Here is a 27,482-nt window from a genome sequence, read left to right as displayed (position 1 = left end):
AGACTCGGAGCAGCATACAAACTAAACTGTGGTGTTTCTCTGTGTCATATAATATGCGTGGCTATGAGGGTATATTCTTTCTTTCTTTCTTTCTTTCTTTCTTTCTTTCTTCCCTCCTTTATCTCTTTCTTTCCCTTTCTTCCTCTCTCTCTTTCTCTTCCTTTCTCTCTCTTCCTTTCTTCTTTTTTCCCTTTCTTTCCTTCCTTCTTTCTTTCTTTCTTTCATCCTTTCTTTATTTCTTTTCCTTTCTCTTCCTTCCTTCCTTTTCCCCCTTCCTTCCTTCCTTCCTTCCTTCTTTCTTTCCTCCTTTCTTTCTTTCTTTTCCTTTTTCTCTCTTCCTTCCTTCCTTCCTTTCCTCTCAATCTCTCTTTCACTCTCTCTCTCTCCTTCCTTCCTATTTTTGTCATGTTTATCTAGTGGTGACCCTCCCAGAGCTATACGCAAAGGAATTTCATGTTCATGTAAGCGGCTTAGCGTACATTTAGGGTGACAATAAATATTCCAACTTAAATTCTAATTTTGCAACGGGCGACCACAAACAACAACTTGCTCTCCTGTTATTTTCTTCCAGTTTGGGATCCCAACAGCCCCATTCTCTTTCCCCAGCTGACTTTACACACACCCTCCCTCTCCCCCTCCCTCCCTGCCTCTCTAAAGGCTGCTTTCCTGCCCCTCCCTCAATTCTCAGCCCCAACACGACTCCTTTCTCTTTTAATCTTGCAACATCCCCCCTCCCCATTTGCCTCTGCAACCCACAGTTTTCTTTGTTCCCTTCCCATTTCATTTCCACCACCCACCCAAACTTGATCTCTGGAGTGGGAGCTACGGTCCTTTGGGAATCTGGACGGGGTTTTGTGCCCTCGTAAGGCACAACACACGTTACCAACAAGGCAGGGGAACTTTTGGCGCGGCAGAGATGCTCCGAGGAATAAGCCAAAAATGAGGAAACAAGCTCCCGATCCCGCAATTTACAGTTACGTCGCCTCCGATCGGATCTAAAATGTAGTTCATCAAATCACACACCAAAATGCCCTTCCTGTTAATGACTGCTTCACCTTCAACCGAAGCAACACACGAGCACATAAATCGATTCAAACTCAATGTCAACCGCTCCAAACTCGACTGCAGAAAATATGACTTCAGCAATAAAGAGATCAATGCCTGGGGATGGACTGCCCAACTCTGTGGTTTCTTCCCCAAACCCCCAAAACTTTAACCTTAGAGACTGTCTGTAATTGACCCTTCCCCATGTTTAAGAGGTCTGTAAGGGGCGTGCATGAACGCCCCATTGTGCCTATCAGCCCTGTCCTATTGTCCTATTTATTGTTACTTTTCTAGTTATGTTGTTATGTTATGTTGTGTTATGCTATGCTATGTTAGATTGATTGATTGATTGATTGGATTTATATGTCGCCCCACTTCGACTACTACTATCCTATACAGGTTTGACAAACACATTAAATAATAAATAAATAAATAATAAATAAATAATTTTAAAAAAAATAAAATTTGACTAAAACTCTTGTGTGAATGTGTGTGTGTGGATTTTTTTGGGGTGTGTGTGCAATTATTTTTTTAAAAAAATTCTCTCAACATACATTCAAACAATACAATATACCATCTGTTTTCCATAAATAAAATGCAATATTTCTGAATATAAATATTCTGTTTATATTCTGTTAGTAGCTCCTATCAATCATCAAAAAATGTGCAAACTTTTTTTTTTCTAATTTTGAATTCCGGTGACATAGTTTGTCTTTTAATTAAATCCCCTCCTTAATGTCCCTATAAAAGTCTAACACCAACAATATTTCTGACTAATTAAACATTGTGCCGTAGTGCCTCCTCCTCCTCCCTCTCTTTATCCGTTACTTTTCTACTTATGTTTGTTTATTGATTGGATTTATATGCCACCCTCTCCGAGGAAACATAGAACACTGACGGCAGAAAAAGTCCTCACGGTCCATCTAGTCCAGTGTTTTTCAACCAGTGTGCCGCGAGACATGGTCAGGTGTGCCGCCAAGCTCAGAGAGAAAGAAAGAAAGAGAGAAAGAAAGAAAGAAAGAGAGAGAGAAAGAAAGAGAGAAAGAGAAAGAAAGCAAGAGAGAGAGAAAGAGAACAAGAGAGAGAGAAAGAGAACAAGAGAAAGAGAGAGAGAAAGAAAGCAAGAGAGAGAGAGAAAGAGAGGGAGTGAAGGAGAGAGAGAGAAAGACATAGAGGAAGGGAGGGAGGGAGAGAGAAAGAGAGCAAAAAAGAGAGGAAGGAAGAGAAAGAAAGAGGGATGAAGAGAGAGAAAGAAAGAGGAAGGAAGGGAGAGAAAGAGGGAGGGAGAAAGAAATAGAGCAAAGGGGAGGAAGAGAGAGAGAGAATTTTTTTTGTCCAAACGTTTTTAGCCCCCCCCCCCCCTCAATGTGCCCCAGGGTTTCGTAAATGTAAAAAATGTGCCGTGGCTCAAAAAAGGTTGAAAATCACTGATCTACTCTGCCCTTATACTATTTCCTGTATTTTATCTTAGGATGGATCTATGTTTATCCCGGGCATGTTTCAATTCAGTGACTGTGGATTTACCAACCACGTCTGCTGGAAGTTTGTTCCAAGCATCTACGACTCTTTCAGTCACGTTGCTTCTGATCTTTGCCCCAACTAACCTCAGATTGTGCCCCCCTTGTTCTTGTGTTGGACTCCGAGTAGTTACACAAACTACTACTATCCTATAGAGGTTTGACAAACAAATAAAAACAAACAAAACAAACAAACAAATAAGTTTGACTAAAGCGTGTGTGTGTGTGTGTGTGTGTGCGTCGGGGCGTGCGGGGGGGGGGATAGATCTCCGTTGCGGGCACTCTGCTGGGACTTTACCTGTTGGCCGGAGAGTTTGGGAGCCGAAGCGCTTTCGCATCGCTGCAGCTTCGGAGCGGCGCTTCCTGCTTCTGGCCTCTCTGCTCTCGTCCGAGTTGGCTGGGAAGTTGGATTGGGGAGGGAGCGCGGCTGTCCTCTGCTGGAAGGAATCCGCTGGTGAGGAGCCCAGGCGGGGCTCCTGCTGGAAAGGGGAAAGCTGGCGGGTTGGGTTTTTTTTTTTCCTCCCTGGGCTCATTGCCAATTTGGGATGGAACATGGAAGCGGAGGGAGGGAGGGAAGGAAATAGAGAACAAAGAAGAGAGGGGAAAAAGAGAGCGGACAAAGGAGAGGGGGGAAACAGAGGGAGGGAGACAAAGAAAACGAACAGAGGGGGGAAGAGAGAACAAAGGAGAGAAAAACAGAGGGAGAAAGAGAGGGAGGGAAAGGGGGAGAGAGGAAGAGAGAGGGAGGGAAAGGGGGAGAGAGGAAGAGAGAGGGAGGGAGGGAGAGGTTAAAGGAGAGAGAAAAAACAGGAAGGGAGGGGGAGAGAGAGAGAGAAGACAAAGGAGAGGAAAAAGGGAGGGAGAGGGAGGGAGACAGAGAAAAATGGGGGAAAGAGAGAACAAAGGAGAAAAAAACAGAGAGAGAGAGGGAGGGAATGGGGGGAGAGAGCAAGAGAGAGAGAGAGAGGTTAAAGGAGAGAGAAAAAACAGGAAGAGAGGGAGGGAGGGGGAAATTACAGCAGTTCCAAGTAAAACCTCCTTCTGCAATTGACTGATGGCAAATTTGTCAATGTCTATGAGGTTCAAGTGGTGCTCCAGTTGTTTGGGGACATTATTATTATTATTATTATTATTATTATTATTATTATTATTATTATTATTAATTATTGGATTTTTATCCCACCCCTCTCCAAGGACTCAGGGCAGCTAAAAGGTCACGTGACTGGCTTAAAGGTGGCCAACTTGATGTCACTCATGTCAAGGGTTAGGGTTACGGTGCCTGGCCCCTCCTCACCTCAAAGAGATACAATTTCCCTATCTATTTACTATTACTGAACATCCAAAATATACTATTTAATGCACTTCCGACCCCTGTCATATTGTCTCTCCTATATCCCATATATCTTCTCTTCTATCCCTTTATCTTTCTTCTATTCTCTCTTTCATTTATCTTATCCTATACTCTCTCTTCTATTCCTTCTCTAATTTTCTTTTCTTTTTATTTTCCCCTTGAAGGTGTCCTCTACTACTTCATTGTGTATTATTGTGTATTGGACAAAATTAAATAAAAATAATAAATATATATATATATATGTCATAAGTGTACATATATATTACACACAGGCACACAAAAATATGCATTATCTACTATATAAACTCTATGTGTATGTACACACACACACACAAACAAACGCAGAGCTCTTCAAAAATTATACACATTCAACCTCATTTATTGTGATAGGAAAAACATACCCAGAGCCCAGAAAGGGGGGGGGGAATAATTTTTTAAGCTAAATCTAGCTAAATTTGAACTTGGTCCTTGAATGGCTTCTACGCTTTGAAACCTACAGTAAGTTGGACAGGTTTTAAAAAACCCTATATTTTGCCTACTAAGTTGAATTAAAGCTAAATCTAATGGGGACTCCCATCAGGTCATGGATTTAATAATCCCACTCCCCATCTGTCACATTAAAAAGTGTTATTCTTAAAACAAAACACCCCTTCAATTTGCAATAATTTTTGGAACTGCATCCAAGGATTTGAAAGCTGGAATTTATTTTATTTTTTATTTGTCGGGTCAGAAATAATTTGTGAGGTTTCTGCCTTCTTCCTTTTGACAGCTTCCTTTACAATATTCTGTGTGTCTTTCTTCACATCTGACGGAAGTTTCTTCAGGGTGAAGAAAGAGGAAATAAGTGAAATTACCACCGACAATATACAGCCGATGAAGGGGAAACGTTCCCAATAAAAATATTCTGCAATCATCACGAAGGATCCCAGGGAATCTGGCAGCCTCTGTAAAACCATTTTCTTTTTGGACTGGGAGGTCTTCATGGATTTCAAATAGGGGAGTACTACTTTAATGAACTTGGCAAATTTGGAGAGAGATACGTCATCCACGCCAAATTTACGGCAGCACCAGGAACCAAACTTGATGAGGATGACAAGGCCCTCTATAAATGCAATTCCTGGGATGGGGATCCCAGCTATAAGTGCGGAGATTATGGTGAGGAACCAGTATATTTTCTTCATTTTGCCTACCATCTCCTCCCAAACAGGAGAAAAGCGAGCAAGAATCTTCTCCCGCGAGAAGTCGTTCTTCAAGGTTTCCTGCAGATAGGGGAAGTCAAAGCGGTCGGGATCCTTGTTGGAGATGGCAAACACTTGAGGTTCTTTCGACCCTTTGTTTTTGAAGGACTTCCTGCAGGAATCTACGGTGACCAAGGGCCTCTGCTCACCGTCCTTCATAACTTCCTCCAATTGTAGGTCTGCTTTAGTTTGAACCAGAGAAAACTCTTTGTCCATTTTTTGGATCTTAAGCCCGAGGTCCAAAGGAGTGGCCTGGCGGATTTGTGGGCTTACTATGATGAAGTAATGGAAGTCCTTTAAGTCTACTTCCTTGCCATCGGCGTCTTCCGCCCGAAGTAATTCTTTGTTCCATGTGATTTCTGAAAATTTCTCCTGACCCAATTCTACCTTTGTGCGATCTGCGAGGACTTTTTTTGTTGCAACATCAGCTGTGGCTGCATCGGGCTCATCTAGAGGTAGTTCCTGCAGGGCGTCAATAAAGGAGGACTTCCCAGAGCCCGGTTCTCCTATCACAGCAACGTGGAGATCTTCAAACGAATTGCTCGGTTCTTCCAGAATGTAAGAGAGGGCGTCAGTAAGCTTCCCTTCAGAAATAGCTGCCTTAATTTTTTTCTTGTGTGAGGATCCAAATGTACCATAATCCTGTCCAGAACTGCAAAAGGGGGAAAGTGAAAAGGTGGTAAACCTCAAACAATTTCACTGTTTGGATCAGAACCATGTTCAGGGGACTCCAAAGAGTTAAGATGGCGGCCATGACCATTCCATCAAAAGCCTGCCCTACCTTTTAAAATATGCATTGCCTGGGCTAAGCCTGTAAAAAAGGAGGCGGAGCTTTGATCACATGATTGTAGCTGCCATCTTGACTTTCTGAACCTCTCCTGAGGATGAAGGCTCTTGGCTTGGTGATGTTGTAGGTCATGGTTGCCCAACCATGACCTACAATCCAAACCAAACAATCAAGGGGTGTGCATAAATGCACCAATACAATACCTACAATACGATACAACACAACACAACACAACACCTACAATCCAAACCAAACAATCAAGGGGTGTGCATAAGTGCACCAGTGTGCCTTCCGTCCCCTGTCTTAATGTTTCTTTTTTTTTATAGTATCATGTATATAAATATAGTATTATTATATCTTTGCATACCACCAATACGTACTTGACAAAGCAAACAAATAAAACCTTTTGGCTTGCGTGGGCTGCATTGAGTGAAGAACTGTCTTCAACTGCATATAACACACACACCACTTATATATTACATTATTATATATATGTGTGTGTGTGTGTGTATAATATATGTACATACACACATGTTTATATATTATATAAGTTATATATATGTGTGTGTGTTTGTGTGTGTGTGTTTTGTATATATAAAACTTATAAAATATATACGTTTTATATATATAAAACTTCCTTTATTTCTAAAATATTTCTTATTGTCTTGTTGGGTCATATTATTAGCTGTCCAGGTCGGTATGTGACCCATGGGAGCGAGTTGGACATGCCTGTTGTAGACTATCTGGACTTTGTACTTACTGTAACCATTAACCATTTTCCTCAACTACTTTGAGGAAAATATACTATAGTAAATACAATATTAACATCCATCCATTCCTCCCTCTCTCTCATCATTCTCTCTAGCTACCTCTCTAATCAATTCTGTCTATATCTACCTATTCATTTCTCTCTCTACTTTCTCCTTTCTCTTCCTATCTTTCTTTCTTTCTTTCTTTCTTCCTCTTTCCTTTTTATCTCTCCCCTTCCTTCCTTCCCTCCTTCCTTCCTTCCTTTGTATCTCTCGCTCTCCAGTCTTCCTCTTTTCTCTTCATATTTTCCCTTCCTTCCTTCCTTCTCTCTCATTCCCCCTTTCTTTCTTTCTTTCTCTTTCTTTCTTTCTTTCTTTCTTTCACACATAACAACTCACTAATACTGCACAGTTAAAAGCAACAACAAAAAAGCAATAGGCAGTGGGGAATCTACATGCCTGTTGTTCAACCCCAGATTGCAATTCCTATCAACCTAGTTTAAGGAAGCTCTATAAGCAAGCAAGCAAGCAAGCCAAAGAAACTCAGTTCAAAAGTTATCATTTACCTGCTCTCAAGTAGACTTTTTGGGTCACTTTCAGCCATGATCTCCCCCCCCCTTCCTTCAGCTGTTTTCCTTTGCTTTCTTTTTTTTATCTTCCCTCTATCCAAAGTTGTGCCTCCTTCCTTCTCCTCTTTCACTTCAAGTTGTTTCTGCAGAAATTAAAACCCACAGAGGCAATAAAAGGAGGGTATTTTTTTTAGATCGATGAGAGATTATAGAAGTACAGAAAAGTATGTTTTCTTCTTTATAGTAAATCAAATTATTATTATTTTTAAAGAGAGAGAAAAGTACAGTTATGTGTCCATTGGGAAACTGAAATATTTGTTTTACCAAGTTGCTACCAAATCTGAACAGACCATATTTGTTTGTGACTTGTGAGCAAGGATCTTCAGAAAGCCCTCACAATTTATTTATTTATTTATTGGATTTGTATGCCGCCCCTCTCCGGAGACTCGGGGTGGCTAACAGCAACAATAAAGCAGTGTACAATAGTAGTCTGATGTTAGAAACAATTAAAAACCCATTAATATCAAAAACCATACATACATACAAACATACCATGCATAGAATTGTAAAGGCCTAGGGGGAAGAGGGTCTCAATTCCCCCATGCCTGACGGCAGAGGTGGGTTTTAAGCAGCTTACGAAAGGCAAGGAGGATCGGGGCAATTCTAATCTTTGGGGGGGAGTTGGTTCCAGAGGGCCGGGGCCGCCACAGAGAAGGCTCTTCCCCTGGGTCCCGCCAAGCGATATTCTTTAGTTGACAGGACCCGGAGAAGATCCACTCTGTGGGACCTAACTGGTCGCTGGGATTCGTGCAGCAGAAGGCGGTCCCGGAGATAATCTGGTCCGGTGCCATGAAGGGCTTTATAGGTCATAACCAACACTTTGAGTTGTGATCGGAAACTGATCGGAAACGAATGCAAACTGCGGAGTGTTGGTGTAACATGGGCATATTTGGGAAAGCCCATGATTGCTCTCGCAGCTGCATTCTGCACGATCTGAAGTTTCCGAACATTTTTCAAAGGTAGCCCCATGTAGAGAGCGTGCAAAGATCTAGAGTGTCTACTATAATCTAAAGCAAAAAGAAAAACTGTTCCAACACAATAAAGGACAGATAGCCCTGTCTTCCATATCTTGGTCAAGCATCACCAGCTCTTAATCAGAGCTAATATTACCTGGGTCAAATCCATGGGTTACATGGAGGCCACGAGATTCCATGTCAGCTTGGACCCAATGGTAAGATGGATGTCCTTCAAAATGAACCAAGGTGGCGCAGTGGGTAGAGTGCAGTATTGCAGGCCACTAAAGCTGACTGCTAGATCTGCAGGTCAGCAGTTCAAATCTCATCACTGGCTCAAGGTTGACTCAGCCTTCCATCCTTCCGAGGTGGGTCAAATGAGGACCCGGATTGTGGGGGCAATAGGCTGTGCTCTGTTAAAAAAGTGCTATTGCTAACATGTTGTAAGCCGCCCTGAGTCTAAGGAGGAGAAAAGGTGGCATAAAAAAATCGAATGAATAATAAGTAAAGTAAAGTAAAGTAAAGTAAAATAAATAATTAAAATAAAGTAAAGTAAAATAAAATAAAATAAAATAATAAAATAAAATAAAATAATAAAATAAAATAAAATAAAATAAAAAATAAAATAAAATAATAAAATAAAATAATAAAATAAAATAAAATAAAATAAATAAAATGGCTTAAAGAGAAGTCCCCCACAACCAGCTCTGCAGCTTGAGAGCCACTGCAATGACACACCAGCCACAGTCCAGGTTTCTCCTGGATTTACACACAGTCACTTACATAATACTTACCTGCAGGACAAAGTTACTGGTCACTGGTGGGGTGCCCCGAATGGTTTCAACGACACGTCCTCTCCAGTCCTAACATCTTGGCTGATGTAAGTCTTCAATGCTGGGTGGGCAGGTTTTTTGTTCTGTTCTGGAATCATCATGAAATCTTGCAAGTGTGTGTATGTGTGTGAAGAGAGATACCTGAGCTCTTGCATAAAGTTGTGATAACTAAAAACGGTTGATGATCTTTACCCAATAGAACATTTTGTTACTCAAGTCTTCCTTACTCCACTTCTCACTATTATCTTCTTTCATTTCTCAACTTCCCCCCCTTTTTTTGTTAATATAAAGAGACATATCAGCATTGTACACTGCCCAGAGTCATCTTGTGTGAAAAGGACAGCTATATAAATAGCCACAGCGCTTAGACTTATATTTAGAATAGAATAGAATAGAATTTTTTATTGGCCAAGTGTGATTGGACACACAAGGAATTTGTCTTGGTGCAGATGCTCTCAGCGTACATAAAATAAAATATACATTTGTCAAGAATCATGTGGTACGACACTTAATGATTGTCATAGGGGTCAAATAAGCAATGAAGAAGCAATATTAATAAAAATCTTAGGATATAAGCAACAAGTTACAGTCACACAGTCAACATGGGAGGAAATGGGTGATAGGAATGATGAGAAAAACTAGTAGAATAGAAGTGCAGATTTAGTAGAAAGTCTGACAGTGTTGAGGGAATTATTTGTTTAGTAGAGTGATGGCGTTCGGAAAAAAACTGTTCTTGTGTCTAGTTGTCTTGGTGTGCAGTGCTCTGTAGCGACGTTTTGAGGGTAGGAGTTGAAACAGTTTGTGACCAGGATGTGATGGGGTCAGTAAATATTTTTCCCGCCCTCTTTTTGACTCGTGCAGTATACAGGTCCTCAATGGAAGGCAGGTTGGCAGCAATTAATTGGATTTGTATGCCGCCCCACTCTGAGGACTCGGGGCGGCTCAGAGCATGTACAAAAACAGAACAATAATATGAATCCAATTAATAATGCATTAAAAATAACCACTAAATTCAATTAAAAGAAAACCTATCAAACCAATCATTCAACAATCATGCTTAAAACATTCATTGGTCAGGGGGAAAGATCTAAAAACTCCAAGCCTGGTGGCAAAGATGAGTTTTTAAACTCTTTCGGAAGGCAAGGAGGGAGCGGGTAGGTGCGAATCTCCGGGGGCGGGGTGGGAGGGAGATGATTCCAGAAGGTCGGGGCTCCCACAGAGAAGGCTCTTCCCTTAGGTCCCGCCCAGGGCCGCCGATAGACCGGTATTACTGGGAGTGGTGTAACGGGCCCGGCGAAATTGAAAAATGGGGGGGGGGGGGCGGCGCCCGCCAAAAACTCCCCAACCCCGATTGCGACGAACTCTGCCTCTGCGGAGCTTCTCCAACAGTCCCGCACCTTCTTCCCACCCCCGCGAGGAAAGAAGGCAGGGAGGCCGGCAGACAGGCAGGGAGCCCCGATGGCAGCCGCGGAAGGAGGAGTCACCGCGACTCCCGCCAGCCGACATTGTTTGGTCGACAGGACCCTCAGGAGACCAACTCTGTGGGACCTCACCAGTCCCTGGGATTCGTGCGGCAGAAGGCGGTCTCGGAGATAGTCTGGACTCAGTGTTCCCTCTAATTTTTTGGGGGGGTGGGCGGAAAAGTATAGTGTCTGAGCTGCAGTCCCTTTGAGACTGGGCAGCACAGAAATAATAAATAAATAAATAAACAAACAAACAAACAAATAAAAAACCCACTGTGTTTTGCCTCAGAGAATTTCAAAATAAAATACTGTACTGTGTGTCTATAACAGTGAGCTCATAATAGGGCAACTCTATCAGTATCAAAATGCCACTTAAATAGTTGAGCTAGCTTCAAACTAGATTTTGATTTTCTTTCTCTCTTCCTTACTCCCATTCTTTTTCTTTCTCTTTTCCTTCCTCTCTTTTTTCTATCTGTTTCTCTCTCTTCCTCTCTTCCTCTCTTCCTCTCTCTCTCCTTCCCTCTCACTCTTTCCCTCTCGGCTTCTGGGCAGGTTTGGAAAACTCTGAGTTGATGATGATTTTTAAGTGAGCGATTGCTCACTGCTCAGCTTAGAGGGAACTATGAGTCTGGTCCTATGCCAAGTAAGGCTTTATAGGTCATAAACAACACTTTGAATTGTGCCTGGAAACAGGTCGGCAGGCAATGCAGTCCACGGAGTGATGACGAGATGTGGGCATGTCTTGGCAGGCCCAAAACTGCTCGCACGGCTGCATTTTGGACGAGTTGACGTTTCTGAACACTCTTCAAAGGTAGCCCCATGTAGAGAGCATATATATATGTATATACAACTTCCATAGTGCTTTATGGCACTCTCTGAGGCATTTATAATGTGGATCCTCATTTGATGTGATTTATAAGTGAATAAGTCAATAAAAATCTATGGAGAGGGGCGGCATACAAATCAAACAAATAAACAAATAAACAAATAAACAAATAAACAAATAAACAAATAAACAAATAAACAAATAAACAAATAAACAAATAAACAAATAAACAAATAAACAAATAAACAAATAAACAAATAAACAAATAAACAAATAAACAAATAAACAAATAAACAAATAAACAAATAAACAAATAAGTAAGTGCACTAGAGTGCCTTCCGTCCCGTCCCATTGCTCTCCTATATCTCCTATATACCTTTCTTCTATTCCTATATCTTGTCTTCTACTCTTTCATTGATATGTTCTATTCCTATAACTTCTCTTCTATTCTTTCTTAGATATATTTTACTATGAGTATCTCCTCTATAACCTTCATTATGTATTTTACTATGTGTGTGTGTGTGTGTGTGTGTGTGTATACATACCCACTAAAACCTTCATTGTGTATTGGACAAAATAAATAAATAAAATAAATAAGCTGTGGAACTGTAGCAGTTGAAATCCAGACGTCTCAAAAGATTGGGTTTGTTTTTCCCAGAACTCGAAAGTTAAGCTACTTTCGTTTCTTGTGAAGGAAATAAAAATGATTGGCATGAGCAGGAAACTGGGACATCCATTGGCAGAACTGCAAATGGGAGGAACATTTTATTTTTTGTGTTCATGATACGTAAAGGTTGCCTGTATAAAAGGGATCCAGTCCTTCTCTCTGAGGAATCTGGAGAGACATTGGACAGAGACCAGTCCCAACCTGCGTGGACCTCTTTGAGAATTACTCCCTTTAGAAAAGCCGGTAAGGAATTGTGTACGCACCCTTCTCCTATTGAGATTTAGCTGTTGTACATTTCGTATCCCGTGGTTTTAATTAAATTCTATTATCTTTGCACTGCATATTTTGTTGATCTTCCTATAAAGTAGCCTTAGATACCATTTTATTTTCAGAACAACTAATCAGTAAAACAACTTGCCTCCATAATAATAATAATAATAATAATAATAATAATAATAATAATAATAATAATTTATTAGATTTGTATGCCGCCCCTCTCCGAAGACTCAGGGCGGCTCACAACAATGATAAAAACAATATTATAGTGGCACAAATCTAATATTAAAAAAATAACTAAAACCCTATCATATTAAAACCAGACAACACATACATACCAAACATAAATTATAAGGAGCCTGGGGGAAAGATGTCTCAAATCCCCCATGCCTGGCAGTATAGGTAGGTCTTGAGTAATTTATGGAAGACAAGGAGGGTGGGAGCAGTTCTAATCTCCGGGGAGAGTTGATTCCAGAGGGCTGGGGCCGCCACAGAGAAGGCTCTCCCCCTGGGGCCCGCCAGATGACATTGTTTAGTCGACGGGACCCGGAGAAGGCCAACTCTGTGGGACCTTATCGGTTGCTGGGATTCGTGCGGTAGCAGGTGGTTCCGGAGGTACTCTGGTCCAATGCCATGTGAATGCTCCAACACTGGAAGTTTTTAAGAAGATGTTGGATAGCCATCGGTCTGAAGTAGTGTAGGGTTTCCTGCCTAAGGAGCGGGTTGGACTAGAAGACCTCCAAGGTCCCTTCCAACTCTGTTATTCTATTTCTGTTTCTACTTAAGAATGTGTGCCTTGTGCCTAAGAATGTATCAAAGTCTGAAATTGCTTCAGGTTAAGGAAATACATGCACCCCTCATTTCTGGAGCCAAAGGTTTTGTGGGTGACTCTGGGGAATGAGCTGGAGAAGCAGCCGACTGCTCTCTCCTGCATTTAATGACGTCTTCTTTGCACTTACACCGGACCTTTGGATAGAGTTAATAACTGGCTTGACTTACATTGGTGCCAATGATTTTATCGACAAGAAAGGAAGTCAACAGAATACACACCAAAGGGAAAAATACAGCGTAGATGTTTAGGGTGATGTTAAGAGGAGAGGTTCGCTTTGTCTGTCTGGGGAAGAGAACATCTGAAAAACATTCCCCACTCCTGGCTTGTTTCTCTCCCCCTCCGCTCTCCATTGACTAGGCATATCGGTGCTCAGAGGTGGGTAGCAGGCAGGATGGGGTAGAATGCAGTTCCACTGGCAGAAATGAAGCTGCGTGCACAGCTCCAGCTGACTGGCAGCTGTCACTTCCTGGATTACTGGTCTCGGCTCAACTCTCCTTTTCCCCCCTGCTGCTACGTCTGCGCTCCTTGCTTTTTTCCTCTTTCCTCCTTCCTGGCCTTGGAGGAGCTTCCCTCTCTCCTGCCCAGCTCTCCTCCAGCCTCACGCGGCCACCTCCCACCTGAGGTGCAAGCAGGTGTGGGAGGAAGTGGTGCTGGCAGAATTTATACTTCTGGCAGCCCCCGTTCGCCTAGCAAACGACACTGGTAAGGTTGTAATTCGAGGATTTAACAGTTGACTTGAACGATGATGATTGTTCAAGCCACTCTCACCTGATCACATGGCTGGCAAGCCACTCCTACCCAGTCACATGACCATTAAGCCACACCCACAAAATAAGCCACACCCACAGTGTGAAAGTAAAAAAATTGGCTGCCCATTACTGTCCATATCTCCAGGGGAGGGAGGGCATGCTCACTATTTGAGAAGTACTGCTCTAACTAAACCATTCTCTCAAGACTCCTAAATGGTGCACTCATTGTCACTCTATAGGAGTTCATTCTCTTAGCCGCTAACCATCCTCCTCTTCTCTTCCATTTTCCCCACCATCAGAGCCTTCTGGGAAGAGCTGGGTCTTCATATCATGTTTATTTATTTATTTTTATTCATTTGTCCAATACACAAATACATAGGAAGAAAGATAGACATGTGATAACATAAAAGAGGGTGAAAGTGAACTTAGAGGAGAGGATATATGAAAGGAAGAGAATATATAAGATAGATGAAAGAAAGGAAAGACAATTGGACAGGGGACAAAAAGCATACCAGTGCACTTATGTACGCCCCTTACTGGCCTCTTAGGAACATGGAGAGGTCAATCATGGAGAGTCTAAGGGAGAAGTGTTGGGGGTTAGGGGTTGACACAATTGAGTCCGGTAATGAGTTCCACGCTTCGATAACTCGATTGTGTCCAAAGTAGGATAATTTGAGCCTGGATATTTGAGTCACCACGAAAACTCTGTGTTGAGTCATTTGATGATCCACTGGTTTGTTTACTTGGTTGTTTGTGCTGTTCTCAGGGTTCTTCTTCAACCACAAAGTTCAAAATAGCAGACAAAGCTGAAGAGCAACCCAATGTCTCTTTTTCTTTTCAGATAATCTGCACACAAAGAAGAGCAACGATGGGCAATGAAATTACAAGGGAGTCTCTACGCACACAATTTGAAGAATTCAGGAGAGAATTGAGTCAAGGCAGCATTCACCAAATGGCCTTCGACTACCGAAAACATTTAAATGAAATGCAAAATGTGCCCCTTAATATTGCAGTTACTGGACAGGCAGGTGCTGGTAAATCCTCCTTTGTCAATGCCATCAGAGGTATAAAGGATGGTGATGAGCAGGCAGCTGAGGTCGAGGCAGTAAAACAAGCCATGGGGCCAAAGGCGTATCCCCACCCTTCTTTCCGCAATATCCAAATATGGGACCTTCCAGGGATTGGAACACTTAGGTTTAACGCAGCAGAATATCTGCAAAAAGTCCAATTTGAAAGATACGATGCCTTTATTATAATTACATCTGATGACTTTACTGAAAACGATGCTTTCCTGGCAAAGGAAATACAAAGAATGAGGAAGAAGTTTTACTGCGTGCGTACAAAAATAGACGTCATTCTTGAAAATGAAAAGAGGAAAAAGAATCCCATGAAGGAGAAATGTTCTATGGCAATTATAAGATTATATTGTGAAGATAATTTGAGAAGGGTAAGTGGACTTTCCACCCGAGTATATTTGATCTCCAGCTGGAAAGCAGACAAATATGATTTCCTTTTCCTGAGCGAGACAATGGCTGCTGAACTTCCGTACTACAAGAAGCATATTTCAACCATGGCTGCGCAGCTATTCTCAGAAAATGAACTGAGTTGGAAAAAAGCTGAAATAATTTCATATATAAAGAAGGTGGCATGGCTATCGTGTGCTTGCGGAGTAGTGCCGGTTCCAGGTTTCTCTATCCTTTGTGATATTCCATTATTGCTGGATGCTCTAAAATGTATCTGTGACGCATTTGGTCTAGATGACTATTCACTCCGTGATTTGGCAATTCACACTGGAAAAGAATTTGAAGAGTTGAGGCTGGCCATCAAGAAAACCCCATTACCCAACACAATCAACATAGAACTGCTCTTTTCTCTATTGAGGAAGTCATCTCTCTGGATAGGTGTATCAGTTGTGGAAATGGCTTTTACTTATATACCTGTTATCGGGTCTGTGTTTGGTGGAGCGAGTTCATATGCTATCACGTATCATTTTCTGAAGACGTTTCTTGATGATGTTTTGGAAGATGCCCGAAGTCTTCGAGCAGTGCTTCTTGAGTGATCAGAGTCCCAGGAGAAGGTTCCAAGCACCCCCAAACCCTATTTGAAGGGGACACTCAAGTATCTGCTCCAAATTAAAGCAGGGGAAGGCAAATAATAATATGCTTCAAAGCCATAGTAGAACTATCTATTTGCTTGCTCATTTTAATAATTATTCAATTATTCAAATCCATGCTTGATCATAAGGAGAATACATATATATTGTGTGTGTGTGTTGGGGGGGGGGGCTGCTTTTCTTATTTTTTCCCTTTTACTTTTTTTTTTTCCCCCAAGTTCATTTTTATTTTATTTTGTTTGACTTACAAAACATTTAGACAACATACAGTACAACATTGAACATTTACAATTTATATATTTACAAGATTTATTTTTTACAATTCTATTTACTATACCTTTTTCTTAACTTCCACCCAGTTGTATATTTTTCCCCACACTTTGTAATAGTCCTTATTTTGTTGGTTTTGAATCTCATATGTTAATTTACTAAATTTGGTGCAGTCTAATATTTTTTTAATCACCGTTTCTTTGTTTGGAGTCTTATCTTGTTTCCAAACTTGTGCATATGCTAATCTTGCAGCAGTAAGTAAGTGATTTATTAAGTAGTAATTTTCTTTGCTGTGTTTGCCTCTAATTAGGGCTAATAGATACATTTCCAGTTTTATCTCAATTTTGTAGCCCAGTATTTCTTCCATCCATGTCCTGATTCGGATACAGAATTTTTTTTGCTTCGTTACATTTTCACCATATGTTGTAGTATGTTCCCACCTCTTTTTTACACTTCCAACATTTGTTACTAATATTTACATTCATTTTGACTGGCGCATAATGCCATCAAAAGAACATTATAGGGTTGATATTCCTGGAGGCGTCTGTAATATGGTAAATGATTTAGCTTTACTAGATAAATGGTCAAAGCAATGGAAACTGCAGTTTAATGTTTCCAAATGTAAAATAATGCACTTGGGGAAAAGGAATCCTCAATCTGAGTATTGTATTGGCAGTTCTGTGTTAGCAAATACTTCAAAAGAAAAGGATTTAGGGGTAGTGATTTCTGACAGTCTCAAAATGGGTGAACAGTGCAGTCAGGTGGTAGGGAAAGCAAGTAGGATGCTTGGCTGCATAGCTAGAGGTATAACAAGCAGGAAGAGGGAGATTATGATCCCGCTATATAGAATGCTGGTGAGACCACATTTGGAATACTGTGTTCAGTTCTGGAGACCTCACCTACAAAAAGATATTGACAAAATTGAACGGGTCCAAAGACGGGCTACAAGAATGGTGGAAGGCCTTAAGCATAAAACGTATCAGGAAAGACTTAATGAACTCAATCTGTATAGTCTGGAGGACAGAAGGAAAAGGGGGGACATGATCGAAACATTTAAATACATTAAAGGGTTAAATAAGGTCCAGGAGGAAAGTGTTTTTAATAGGAAAGTATACACAAGAACAAGGGGACACAATCTGAAGTTAGTTGGGGGAAAGATCAAGAGCAACATGAGAAAATATTATTTTACTGAAAGAGTAGTAGATCCTTGGAACAAACTTCCAGCAGACGTGGTAGATAAATCCACAGTAACTGAATTTAAACATGCCTGGGATAAACATATATCCATCCTAAGATAAAATACAGAAAATAGTATAAGGGCAGACTAGATGGACCATGAGGTCTTTTTCTGCCGTCAGTCTTCTATGTTTCTATGTTTCTAAGAGGACTCTCTCAAAGCAGATGAAATAAGCTCAAATCCAAGAGAATCTCTGTAGTTCAGGGCTGAACTGTGGAAGCTTAGATGCTTTCTCAACTTGCTTGGTCGTGTGCTTGACGATTCCTTACCGCACCAAGTCATATGGTCACATGACCAATGCTGCAAGCAAACAGCCAAGACTATAGAACCCCACAGAATAAGCTAAGTTTTAAATATAAGTCCTCTTTCCGAATTCAAGGAGACATAACCTAATCTTAACTGGGTTTGCCCCAATGGTATTTTCCCCTTATTTTACCAGAAAACGTAGATAAGATGGGTTAGAATTGGATCTTCTTGAATGCAGACAGCAAAATGGACATTGTCAATATATTTGTAGCCCATTGGTAAGTTTGGGAGGGCACTGACTTTTCAAGCATGCCGTGTGCCTGAGTCAAGGCAGCATTCCTAAAATGGCATTGGACTACCAAAATATTTAAATGAAATGCAAAATCTGCTCCTTAATATTGCAGTTACTAGGCAGACAGGTGCTGGCAAATCCTCCTTTGTCAGTATATCATCTAATTATACCAGTACTCCATTGTTCATGCAGTATTTCATTAATAAACTGCATGAACACAGCCGGTGCTCCCTGTAAACCAAAGGGCATAACACAAAACTGATAATAATAATAATAATAATAATAATAATAATAATAATAATAATAATAATAATAATAATAATATATTGGATTTGTATGCCGCCCCTCTCCGCAGACTCGCTAGGGGACAATTAAAAGCTGTTTGAAGCTTTTAATTTTCTTGCACATCATTTGCACACCATTTTCTTGCACGTCAGACGGAAAAAAATTAGAAGAGTTGAGATTGTCTATCAAGAAAATCCCATTAGCCAACACAGTCAACACAAAATTCATATTTTCTCTCTTGAGGAAATCATCTTTTTGAGTAGGTGTGTCAATTGTGGAACTGGCTCTTGATTTTATACCTGGAATCGGGTCTGTCTTTGGTGGAGCGAGTTCATATGTAATCACATACTATTTTCTGAACTCCTTTTCTTGATGATGCGGTTGAAGATGCTCAAAATGTTCAAGCAAAGATTCTTGAGTGAGCAGAGTCCCAGGGAAAGCAGCCATCCTCTTCCCCTTGGAGGAGACAGTGAAGCATTTCATGCAGAGTAGGGAAAATAAAATAATAATGTTTCAATAGATAGCTTATATGAACTACCTACTCTCTTGTTTTAACAGTTCACCAGTTGAAGTAAGTGCTTGAGGGCAAATAGCTATTTTATTCTTGGAAGATGTTTCAGTTCTCACCCAAAAAGCTTCTTCAGTTCTTGGATGAGAAGTGAAATGTCTTCCAATAAAAAACAAAGTCTAGTTGCCTTTTGAAAAAAACTTTCTTTGGGACAACTGTGATCTGGATGATTGACAATCTCTGTCTGCAGATGTTTCCACGGGAAGTCCAACATTAAATATTTGTTTATATTTTTTGGTGGATGCTCTTTTTTTCTTTTTCCTGTTCTATGTGTAATTATTATAAATAACAAAACAGTAGAGATTTTACTCTGAAGCTGAAAATGTAAGAATACTTTTTTTCAAAATACCATGAAAACAACTAAATGTACTCTTCTAATGTTTTTAATTCACACTGAGCATTATATTTGCTTAACTTCAGTAATTATCTGCCCACCCTTTATTGTTGTTGCTGTTGAAATATATGACTTCCTGAAATAAAAATAATTTAAAACAAAAGGTTGAAATGCTGGATTTGGCTAATCAAATTGAAGGGGAACCACTAGAGAAGCTGTTAGAAGTCACTGGATAAAATTGCAATTTATCCACTGTAACATTTGTCAACACATTTGCAAACTCAGGAACAAATACATGGTGGGGCAGTGAACAAAGATGTTCCTTGGCCGAGAACAGGATAGGGGAGGGCTCTCTCACGGTGTGTGTGTGTGTTTATGTGGGTGTATGACAGATAGACAGAGAAGGAGGAAGAGGGAGAGAAAAACTCACAGCAAGTGGCTCTCTGTAGCTCAGGGTTGTGGATACCTAGATACTGTCTAAGCTTGTTGTTTTCTTTCAGATGTTACATGTATCCCAGTGACCGGTTATGTCCCACAGAGTCGGCCTTCTCCAGGTCCTGTCAGCCAAGCAATGCCATCTGGCAGGGCCTAGGGGAAGGGCCTTCTCTGTGGTGGCTCCAGTCCGTTGGAACCACTTCCCCCCAGGGATTTGCACTGCCCCTACTCTCCTGGCTTTCAAAAACACATCTCTGCCAGCAGGCTTGGAACCGTTGAGTATTTGACATTTTGCTTTGGCTGAAAGTATAATTGTGATGTGCATAAGAATGGTTGAGTGTGTTAATGTTTGGTCTCTTAGGATGAAAGTGGATTTGGATGTAATGAGTGACAGAACGTGTTTTTAATGTTGGGTTTTTCTGAATGATTTTATGCTGGATTTAATAATAAATAATAACAACAGAGTTGAAAGGGACCTGGGAGGTCCTCTAGTCCAACCCCCTGCTTAGGCAGGAAATCCTACACTACTCAGACAGACACTATTTCTATCATGTTATATTGTTATTTTTTATATGTTGTAAGCCACCCTGACTCCACTTGGGGATAAACAAACAAACAAACAAATAAAATAAAATTATCCCATGAAGCAACATGATCAGTGCTGCAAGCAAACAGCCAAGGTAAGAGAACATCAAGGTCTCCACAGAATAAGCTCAGCTATGGATACAGGCCAATGCATTGTTGTGTTTGGGCCTGGGCCAGCCGTTGCTCCCACAGATCGGAGAGACTCGGCACAAACTGAATGTGAAAGCCTGGCTGACAGCCAGGAAGATGTGGCAGACAGCCAGGAAGACGTGGCGGACAGCCAGAAGGACGAGGCCACTGGTAAGCAGGATTCAGCAGACAGCTCAGGGGATTTGGCATACAGTCCCTCAGACAGTCTTTCCTCCCTGGGTTCTTCTGCAGATCAATATATTGATCTGCGTAGCAGAAGAGCTATGCAGAGAAGGGATCGACTGAAGGAGTATTACAAGTCATCATAGTAGCACCTGGGCTGGGTGTGGTTCTTATACTGAGGGCTGGGTGTGGTTCCCTTAATGAGGGCTAAAGGGATAAAAGGGAACAGAGGCCCAAGGTAAACTGTGGCTGTTTATCTGTGTTATTTTGTGGTTCCTGCTCTGAAGTTTCTGTTCCGTGCTGTTGGAGTTTTCAACCCAACTTTTTCAGACAAGTGGGAGGTGAAAACTCTGGGACTTGCTGTTTGCTTCAAAGATTCAAAAGGACTCCTGAAACGTCTTTGCTCATTCCAGGTTGTCTTTGTTTGTTTTTTCCTGTGTTTTTGTATGCGGCTGAAGTAAGCCTTGCACTATCATTGTTTTCGGACACTAAGAACTGTTCTGAGTAACCCTTTTTTGTTTATTTAATACAAGTTTGCTGCTTAGCAGAGCACGTGTGTGTTTGATTTCTTTTCCTTGGACTGTTACGCATTGCCTGAGCCAGTCAGTCAGAGCACGCATAGGCCAATATTATCCATTCTCGACACACACAAATTTAAGCCACCCCAGTCAAGCCACTCCCACCTGGTCACATGGCTGGCAAACCATTCATACCTGGTCACACGACCATCAAGCCACACCCACACAATAAGCCACACCCACACCGTAACAGTAAAATTTTTGGCAGCCTATCACTGGACAGGTGTCTCTCTGATTCAAAGGGAGGGTGTGGAGTGAGAACGCAGTGAGATTTGGAAGATCCTGCTATTACTGAATAGTCAATTTCAATGAAAATAATTTTGGTCTTGCTGTGGACTTGATTCCCTGGTCTGGTCTACCTACGGAGACTGAAGGACATCTGGAGATCAGAGACAGCAAGGCTATGCCACCTCTGGAAAGACAAAAATAATTTTATTCTTTTGGGTCCTGCTCCCAACAATCAAGGTTTGTTTGTTGATTTATTTATTTCTCAACTTTTCCACCCATTCATAGAAACATAGAAGACTGACGGCAGAAAAAGACCTCCTGGTCCATCTAGTCTGCCCTTACACTATTTCCTGTATTTTATCTTACAATGGATCTATGTTTATCCCAGGCATGTTTAAATTCAGTTACTGTGGATTTACCAACCAGGTCTGCTGGAAGTTTGTTCCAAGGATCTACTACTCTTTCAGTAAAATAATATTTTCTCATGTTGCCTTTGATCTGTCCCCCAACTAACTTCAGATTGTGTCCCCTTGTTCTTGTGCTCACTTTCCTATTAAAAACACTTCCCTCCTGAACCTTATTTAACCCTTTAACATATTTAAATGTTTCGATCATGTCCCCCTTTTTCCTTCTGTCCTCCAGACTATACAGCTTGAGTTCATTAAGTCTTTACTGATACGTTTTATACTTAAGACCTTCCACCATTCTTGTAGCCCGTCTTTGGACCCGTTCAATTTGGACCCGTTCATTCCTTTACAGATTTATTTATTTCTCAACTTTTCCACCCATTCCTTTTCAGAGGGACTCTAGATAGCATACAGATTCAATTTTCAATCATAGAAACAGTATGTAACATTTTAAAGGCAAGTAGGAATTAAAATAGAATAGAATAGAATAGAATTTTATTTCCCAAGTGTGATTGGACACACAAGGAATTTGTCTTGGTGCATATGCTCTCGGCGTACATAAAATAAAATATACATTTAAATCAATGTGGAAGTTAATTAAATTCAGTGTGCAAGTTAATTAAAAGGTGGCCAGAGAGTCCCAGGGCTACCTGCTTCTCTGTAAGCCCCATGCTTGTTTTTACATCTTTCCAGAAGGTGATGAGAGTGGGAAACTACTTCACCTCCCAGGGCAGAGTTTTCCAAAATGGGGGCCCGTTGCTTAGAAGACTCTCTTCCTGGACCCCACCAATCAGAATTCCTTAGCTGACCGGTCCATAACAGGCCTGATTGGATGGGCTGGGCTGATGGAATGAGAAGAAGATGGTTCCCTAGGTAACGTAGCCCAACCAGGTAAGGCAATGATTAACAACATGAATTTGACTTGGAAGCAAACTGGCAAAGTTGCCATTGTACCCTATCCAGACTGGGAACCTTCTGTCTGAAACCAGTAATCTGCTCAAGGGGCACAAATGTATCCTCCATGATACATTTAAGTTAATTACCTACTGATCAAAATTATCACAGGACAGGTGAGATAGTGTTCTGTCGGGCTCTCTGGTAAACTCCTCCCAAAAATTCACAGGTACAAATTTCAGACACACACACGTTTGAAAATTCAAAACAATGTTCTTTATAAGGAAAATTCACTTAACCTAAGCCCTCTTTTGGTATAGCCAAGAGCACTCGTCTCCAAACAAACTGGTAATTTGTACAAGTCCCTTATCAGTTCTGTGATACTTAGCTTGCAGCTGTGAGGCGATTCACAGTCCTTCTTCTTTCACAAAGTGAAACACCCTTTGCCCTGGTTTATTTTCAAAGTGGGGAAAAATCAGCACACAAAAGGTCAAAGTCAGTAAAGCAGTCACGAAACAGCGATCAGATAATCCTCCACAATGGCCAAACCCACAGGCTGCTATTTATAGCAGCCTCACTAATGACCACAGCCCCTCCCAACCAAAGGTGGCCTCATTTTCTTTGATAATAATCTCTCAGTTGTTGCTGCCTATGCATCGCTCTCCGCATGCGTGGCTGTATCATTAACTTTTGTTCTGAATCCAAGGAGGAGCTAGATAATTGATCTCCTTCTGAGCTATCTGCCACATTCTCCTCCTCCCTGTCACTCATGTCTTCTTGGTCAGAGGAGCCTTCGTCATCAGATTCCACCGGGCCTGCAGCATTTATTTATTTATTTATTTATTTTTGTTTGTTTATTTATTTATTTATTTATTTGTATGCCGCCCCTTTCCGTAGACTTGGGGCGGCTCACAACATAATAAAACAATTCATAACAAATCTAATAATTTACTATTTTAAATTTAAAGTAGTTAAGAAAACCCCCTTTTTAAGCAGACATACCTACAAACATACCATACATAAATTATATAGGTCCGGGAGAGATATCTCAATTCCCCCATGCCTGACGACAAAGGTGGGTTTTGAGGAGTTTACGAAAGGCAAGAAGGGTAGGGGCAGTTCTAATCTCTGGGGGGAGCTGGTTCCAGAGAGTCGGGGCCCCCACAGAGAAGGTTCTTCCCCTGGGGCCCGCCAACCGACATTGTTTAGTTGACGGGACCCGGAGAAGGCCGACTCTGTGGGACCTAATCAGTCGCTGGGATTCGTGAAGCAGAAGGCGGTCTCGGAGATATATGGATGTCTCCCCCACATCCACAGTCCTTGGGGCAGGAGCTGGGCCAGAGCTAACCACAACAGATAGGTATCTTACAAGGGATTATGGTGGATTCATAGGCATAGGGAATAAGAAGGGAAATATGACACAACTGAGAAGAATCACAATCTCTCTTTTGGTTTTCAGATAACCGGCACAGAAAAAAAAGCAACGATGGGCAACATATTTCCAAAAGACGATGTAAGAAGAGAATTTGAAGATTTAAAGAGTGGTTTGAATCAAGGAAAAACCCCCCAAGAGGCAGCTGAATACAGAGGATATCTAAAGGAAATTCAAAACTTGCCACTCAATATTGCCGTTGTTGGAAAGGCAGGTGCTGGTAAATCCGCCTTCATTAATACCTTCCGGGGTGTAAATGATGATGATGAAGAAGCAGCCGAGGTTTGGACATTAGAGGAAACCAAAGTGCCAAAGGCATATCCCTTCCCTTCTTTCCCCAATATAACGATATGGGAGCTACCAGAAATCAGAGTGAATGGTTCTAAGGCAGATGAATATTTCGAAAAGGTCCAGTTTGAAACATACGATGTCTTTATTATGATTGTCTCTGACCGCTTTACTGAAAACGATGCTTTCCTGGCAAAGGAAATACAAAGAATGAGAAAGAAGTTTTTCTATGTGCGTTCTAAAATAGACATCAGTATCGAAGGTGAAAAGAGGAAAAGGAATTTCAACCTGGGGAAAACCCTGGAGACCATCAGGAATTATTGCGAAGATAATTTGAAAGAATCAGCGGAGCTCTTCGAGAGAGTGTTTCTGGTATCCAACCTGCAGGCACACATGTACGAATTCCCTCACCTGCGAGAGAAAATGATTGCCGAACTTCTTGATTACAAGAAACACATTTTAACACTGGCTGTGCAGGTTTTCTCAGAAAATAATTTGATGAAGAAAATGATGAAAAATAAACCATACATAAAGAGGTTTGCGATGGGGTCTTGCCTTTGTGGAGCAGTTCCCTTTGTGGTTTTCTCTCTAGTTTGGAACATTGTAATCCTGGGGTTTGCACTGCAATGCTTCTGGAAGGTGTTTGGCTTAGACAACAGCTCCCTCCGTTTTCTGGCACTTCAGACGGGAAAAAGGTTTGAAGTGCTCAAATCAGGAATCAAGCCATTGCTCAAAAGAGTCTGTGCACAGCTAGTGCTTTTTCTCCTGATGAAGACTGCTGTTTGGGCTATACTCCCATCTGTGAAATATAGGGTGACATTGCTTTGTGAAACTCTGTCAGTTTGGAAACTGGTTCTTGATTACACGCCTGGGATCGTGTCGGCTTTTTTGGATGGAGTGAGTTCATATGCTTTTGTCTATTATTTTCTGAACAAATTCCTCGACAGTGTGGTGCAGGATGCTCAGAATATTCGAGAAAAGCTTCTTAAGTGATTAAAAGTCCCTGTGAAAGAGCCAAGGAACCATTCTCCCCTCTTTGAAGAAGAGCATTTCATCTTAATGAGAAGAAGAAGAATATAATAATAATAATAATATGCTTCATTGCTTTATTAGCACTTTCCTTTTGCTTGCTTGTTATACTTCGATTGCGGTATGTTCTTGGGCACTCACTCTAAGGGGCATAAAAAGTCTCTTTGTCTGCAGATGTCTCTAGGGAAAATTAGAAATTAAGAATTTATCCGTATTGTTTCATTAGCTTTCCCCCCCTTTTCCATGTGTAACAATTATCACTAATAAAAGAGTCTGGTTGATTCTCTCCAATTTTCTGTCTTCACTCTCCTGTCATCATAATAACCCAATATGTATTGCCGCCCCGAGTCTATGGAGAGGGATGGCATACAAGTCAAACAAACAAACAAACAAACAAACAAACAAACAAACAATAAAAAATAAAAAATAAAAAATAAAAAATAAAAAAAATAAAAAAATAAAAAAAATAAAATAAAAAATAAAAAATAAAAAATAAAATAAAAAATAAAAAAATAAAATAAAATAAATAATAAATATTGATCTGATGCTCTGCAGTGTCTAAATATCAATAAGACAAGGCTAGCCCACCTTTCCCAAACTTTCAACCTTAGAAAACATCCAAGATTTGGGCAATGAGCATTTCTAACTTCCCTGAGTAAAGGCCCTTTTCCCGGGCCCTGTATTACAGTGTTCCCTTGATTTTTGCGGGTTCGAACTTCGCGAATAGCCTATACCACGGTTTTTCAAAAAATATTAATTAAGAAATACTTTGCGGTTTTTTCCCTCTACCAAGGTTTTTCCCACCCGGTGACATCATATGTCACCGCCAAACTAATAATTTTTGCAAATAAATAACCCCCCCAAAAGTTATTGTTAATAAATAATTATGTTTATAAATATCAGGATCACTTATTCAATGGTGAGTACCATTAATAATGGTGAGTAAAGGGTTGTTAAGGGAATGGGAAATGGTAATTTAGGGGTTTAAAGTGTTAAGGGGTGGCTTGTGATACTATCCATAGTCAAAAATAGTGTATTTACCTCCGCATCTCTACTTCGCGGAAATTTGACTTTCGCGGGCGCTCTCGGAATGCATCCCCTGCGTAAATCGAGGGAACACTGTATTCCAATTGGGCTGACTTTCGTTATTGTTCTTCCCCTACCATAATCTAAATCAGCCTTGCAGCTTTGTGTTACACCAAGCGATTGGGTGGTTAATTTGGACGTGGTCCAAACACCAACTAAGGCTGGGTAAATAAGGGATTTAACAAGTCACAAAGGGGACCTAGAGATTCCTGGATTTTGCCATTCTTTGCGGTTAAAAAGGAATTGCCATCTTTTCTTTGGGTTGCCATGTTGGCATAGACTTCTCCTCGGCTATTTTGGCATACGTACTGCCAGCTGTAGTTCAGCAGTTCAAATCTCACCACCGGCTCGAGATTGAGTCAGCCTTCTATCCTTCCAAGGTGGGTAAAATGAGGACGCAGACTGTTGGGGGCAATATGCTGATTGTGGAGGTTGTGCTGTTTTTAGGACTCCTGAACCTTCATGGAAGCTTCCTGAAGCCCCGGAGTCATAGTTCCGTCTAAGCTGAGCAGTGAGCAATCGCTCACTTAAAAATCATCATCAACTCAGAGTTTTCCAAACCTGCCCAGAAGCCGAGAGGGAAAGAGTGAGAGCGAAGGAGAGAGAGAGGAAGAGAGGAAGAGAGAGAAATAGATAGAAAAAAGAGAGGAAGGAAAAGAGAAAGAAAAAGAATGGGAGTAAGGAAGAGAGAAAGAAAATCAAAATCTAGTTTGAAACTAGCTCAACTATTTAAGTGGCATTTTGATATTGATAGAGTTGCCCTATTAGGAGCTCACTGTTATAGACACACAGTACAGTATTTTATTTTGAAATTCTCTGAGGCAAAACAGGGTGGGTTTTTTATTTGTTTGTTTGTTTGTTTATTTATTTATTTATTATTTCTGTGCCGCCCAGTCCCGAAGGGACTGCCGCTCAGACACTATACTTTTCCACCCCCCCAAAAAAAAAA

General features: G+C 41.0%; 4 protein-coding genes across 12 annotated transcripts in view; 2 read left to right on the top strand and 2 right to left on the bottom strand.

The window, feature by feature from the left end:
• LOC139174558 (interferon-inducible GTPase 5-like) overlaps positions 1 to 3,109 on the bottom strand; it is a 40,250-nt gene extending 37,141 nt beyond the window's left edge. For all 8 annotated transcript variants that reach the window (XR_011560374.1, XR_011560376.1, XR_011560371.1 and 5 more), the window contains exon 1: positions 2,860 to 3,109. Coding sequence is in view for 1 of the 8 variants with exons in the window: in XM_070765005.1 (XP_070621106.1) it covers positions 2,860 to 3,094 (235 nt within the window). In the remaining 7 variants the exon portion in view is untranslated. The remainder of the gene's footprint in view (positions 1 to 2,859) is intronic.
• Positions 3,110 to 4,613: 1,504 nt separating this feature from the next.
• LOC139174423 (interferon-inducible GTPase 5-like) lies at positions 4,614 to 12,017 on the bottom strand. 2 transcript variants are annotated; one of them, XM_070764773.1, is made up of 3 exons: positions 11,936 to 12,017; positions 7,253 to 7,398; positions 4,614 to 5,802 (listed from the first exon to the last, which is right to left on the bottom strand). In XM_070764773.1, exons 2-3 carry the CDS (start codon positions 7,288 to 7,290, stop codon positions 4,620 to 4,622), a joined length of 1,221 nt encoding a protein of 406 aa, XP_070620874.1. In that variant the 5' UTR covers positions 7,291 to 7,398; positions 11,936 to 12,017; the 3' UTR covers positions 4,614 to 4,619. The 2 variants fall into 2 exon arrangements, with proteins under 2 accessions (XP_070620874.1, XP_070620872.1); XM_070764771.1 differs by lacking the exon at positions 11,936 to 12,017 and adding an exon at positions 9,063 to 9,458.
• Positions 12,018 to 12,216: 199 nt separating this feature from the next.
• Positions 12,217 to 16,639, top strand: LOC139174422 (interferon-gamma-inducible GTPase 10-like). The gene is made up of 2 exons (XM_070764770.1): positions 12,217 to 12,300; positions 14,756 to 16,639. Exon 2 carries the CDS (start codon positions 14,783 to 14,785, stop codon positions 15,971 to 15,973), a length of 1,191 nt encoding a protein of 396 aa, XP_070620871.1. The 5' UTR covers positions 12,217 to 12,300; positions 14,756 to 14,782; the 3' UTR covers positions 15,974 to 16,639.
• A 5,737-nt stretch (positions 16,640 to 22,376) lies between these two features.
• On the top strand, positions 22,377 to 25,733 carry LOC139174420 (interferon-gamma-inducible GTPase 10-like). Its single transcript, XM_070764768.1, has 2 exons — positions 22,377 to 22,695; positions 24,158 to 25,733. Exon 2 carries the CDS (start codon positions 24,185 to 24,187, stop codon positions 25,409 to 25,411), a length of 1,227 nt encoding a protein of 408 aa, XP_070620869.1. The 5' UTR covers positions 22,377 to 22,695; positions 24,158 to 24,184; the 3' UTR covers positions 25,412 to 25,733.
• The last annotated feature ends 1,749 nt before the right edge of the window (positions 25,734 to 27,482 follow it).

Source organism: Erythrolamprus reginae, chromosome 11 (assembly GCF_031021105.1).
Source record: "Erythrolamprus reginae isolate rEryReg1 chromosome 11, rEryReg1.hap1, whole genome shotgun sequence".
Taxonomy (NCBI): domain Eukaryota; kingdom Metazoa; phylum Chordata; class Lepidosauria; order Squamata; family Dipsadidae; genus Erythrolamprus; species Erythrolamprus reginae.
Note: the sequence above shows the minus strand (reverse complement) of the source record. Positions and strands in the feature narration are given on the sequence as shown.

Coding starts and splice junctions, on each gene's coding strand:
- LOC139174423 (XM_070764773.1), bottom strand. CDS start 7,290: ATGGCTGAAAGTGACCCAAAAAGTCTACTTGAGAGCAG. Junction 5,803..7,252: donor AAAAGTCTACTTGAGAGCAG/GTAAATGATAAC, acceptor CCCCTTTTGCAG/TTCTGGACAGGATTATGGTA.
- LOC139174422 (XM_070764770.1), top strand. CDS start 14,783: ATGGGCAATGAAATTACAAGGGAGTCTCTACGCACACAATTTGAAGAA.
- LOC139174420 (XM_070764768.1), top strand. CDS start 24,185: ATGGGCAACATATTTCCAAAAGACGATGTAAGAAGAGAATTTGAAGAT.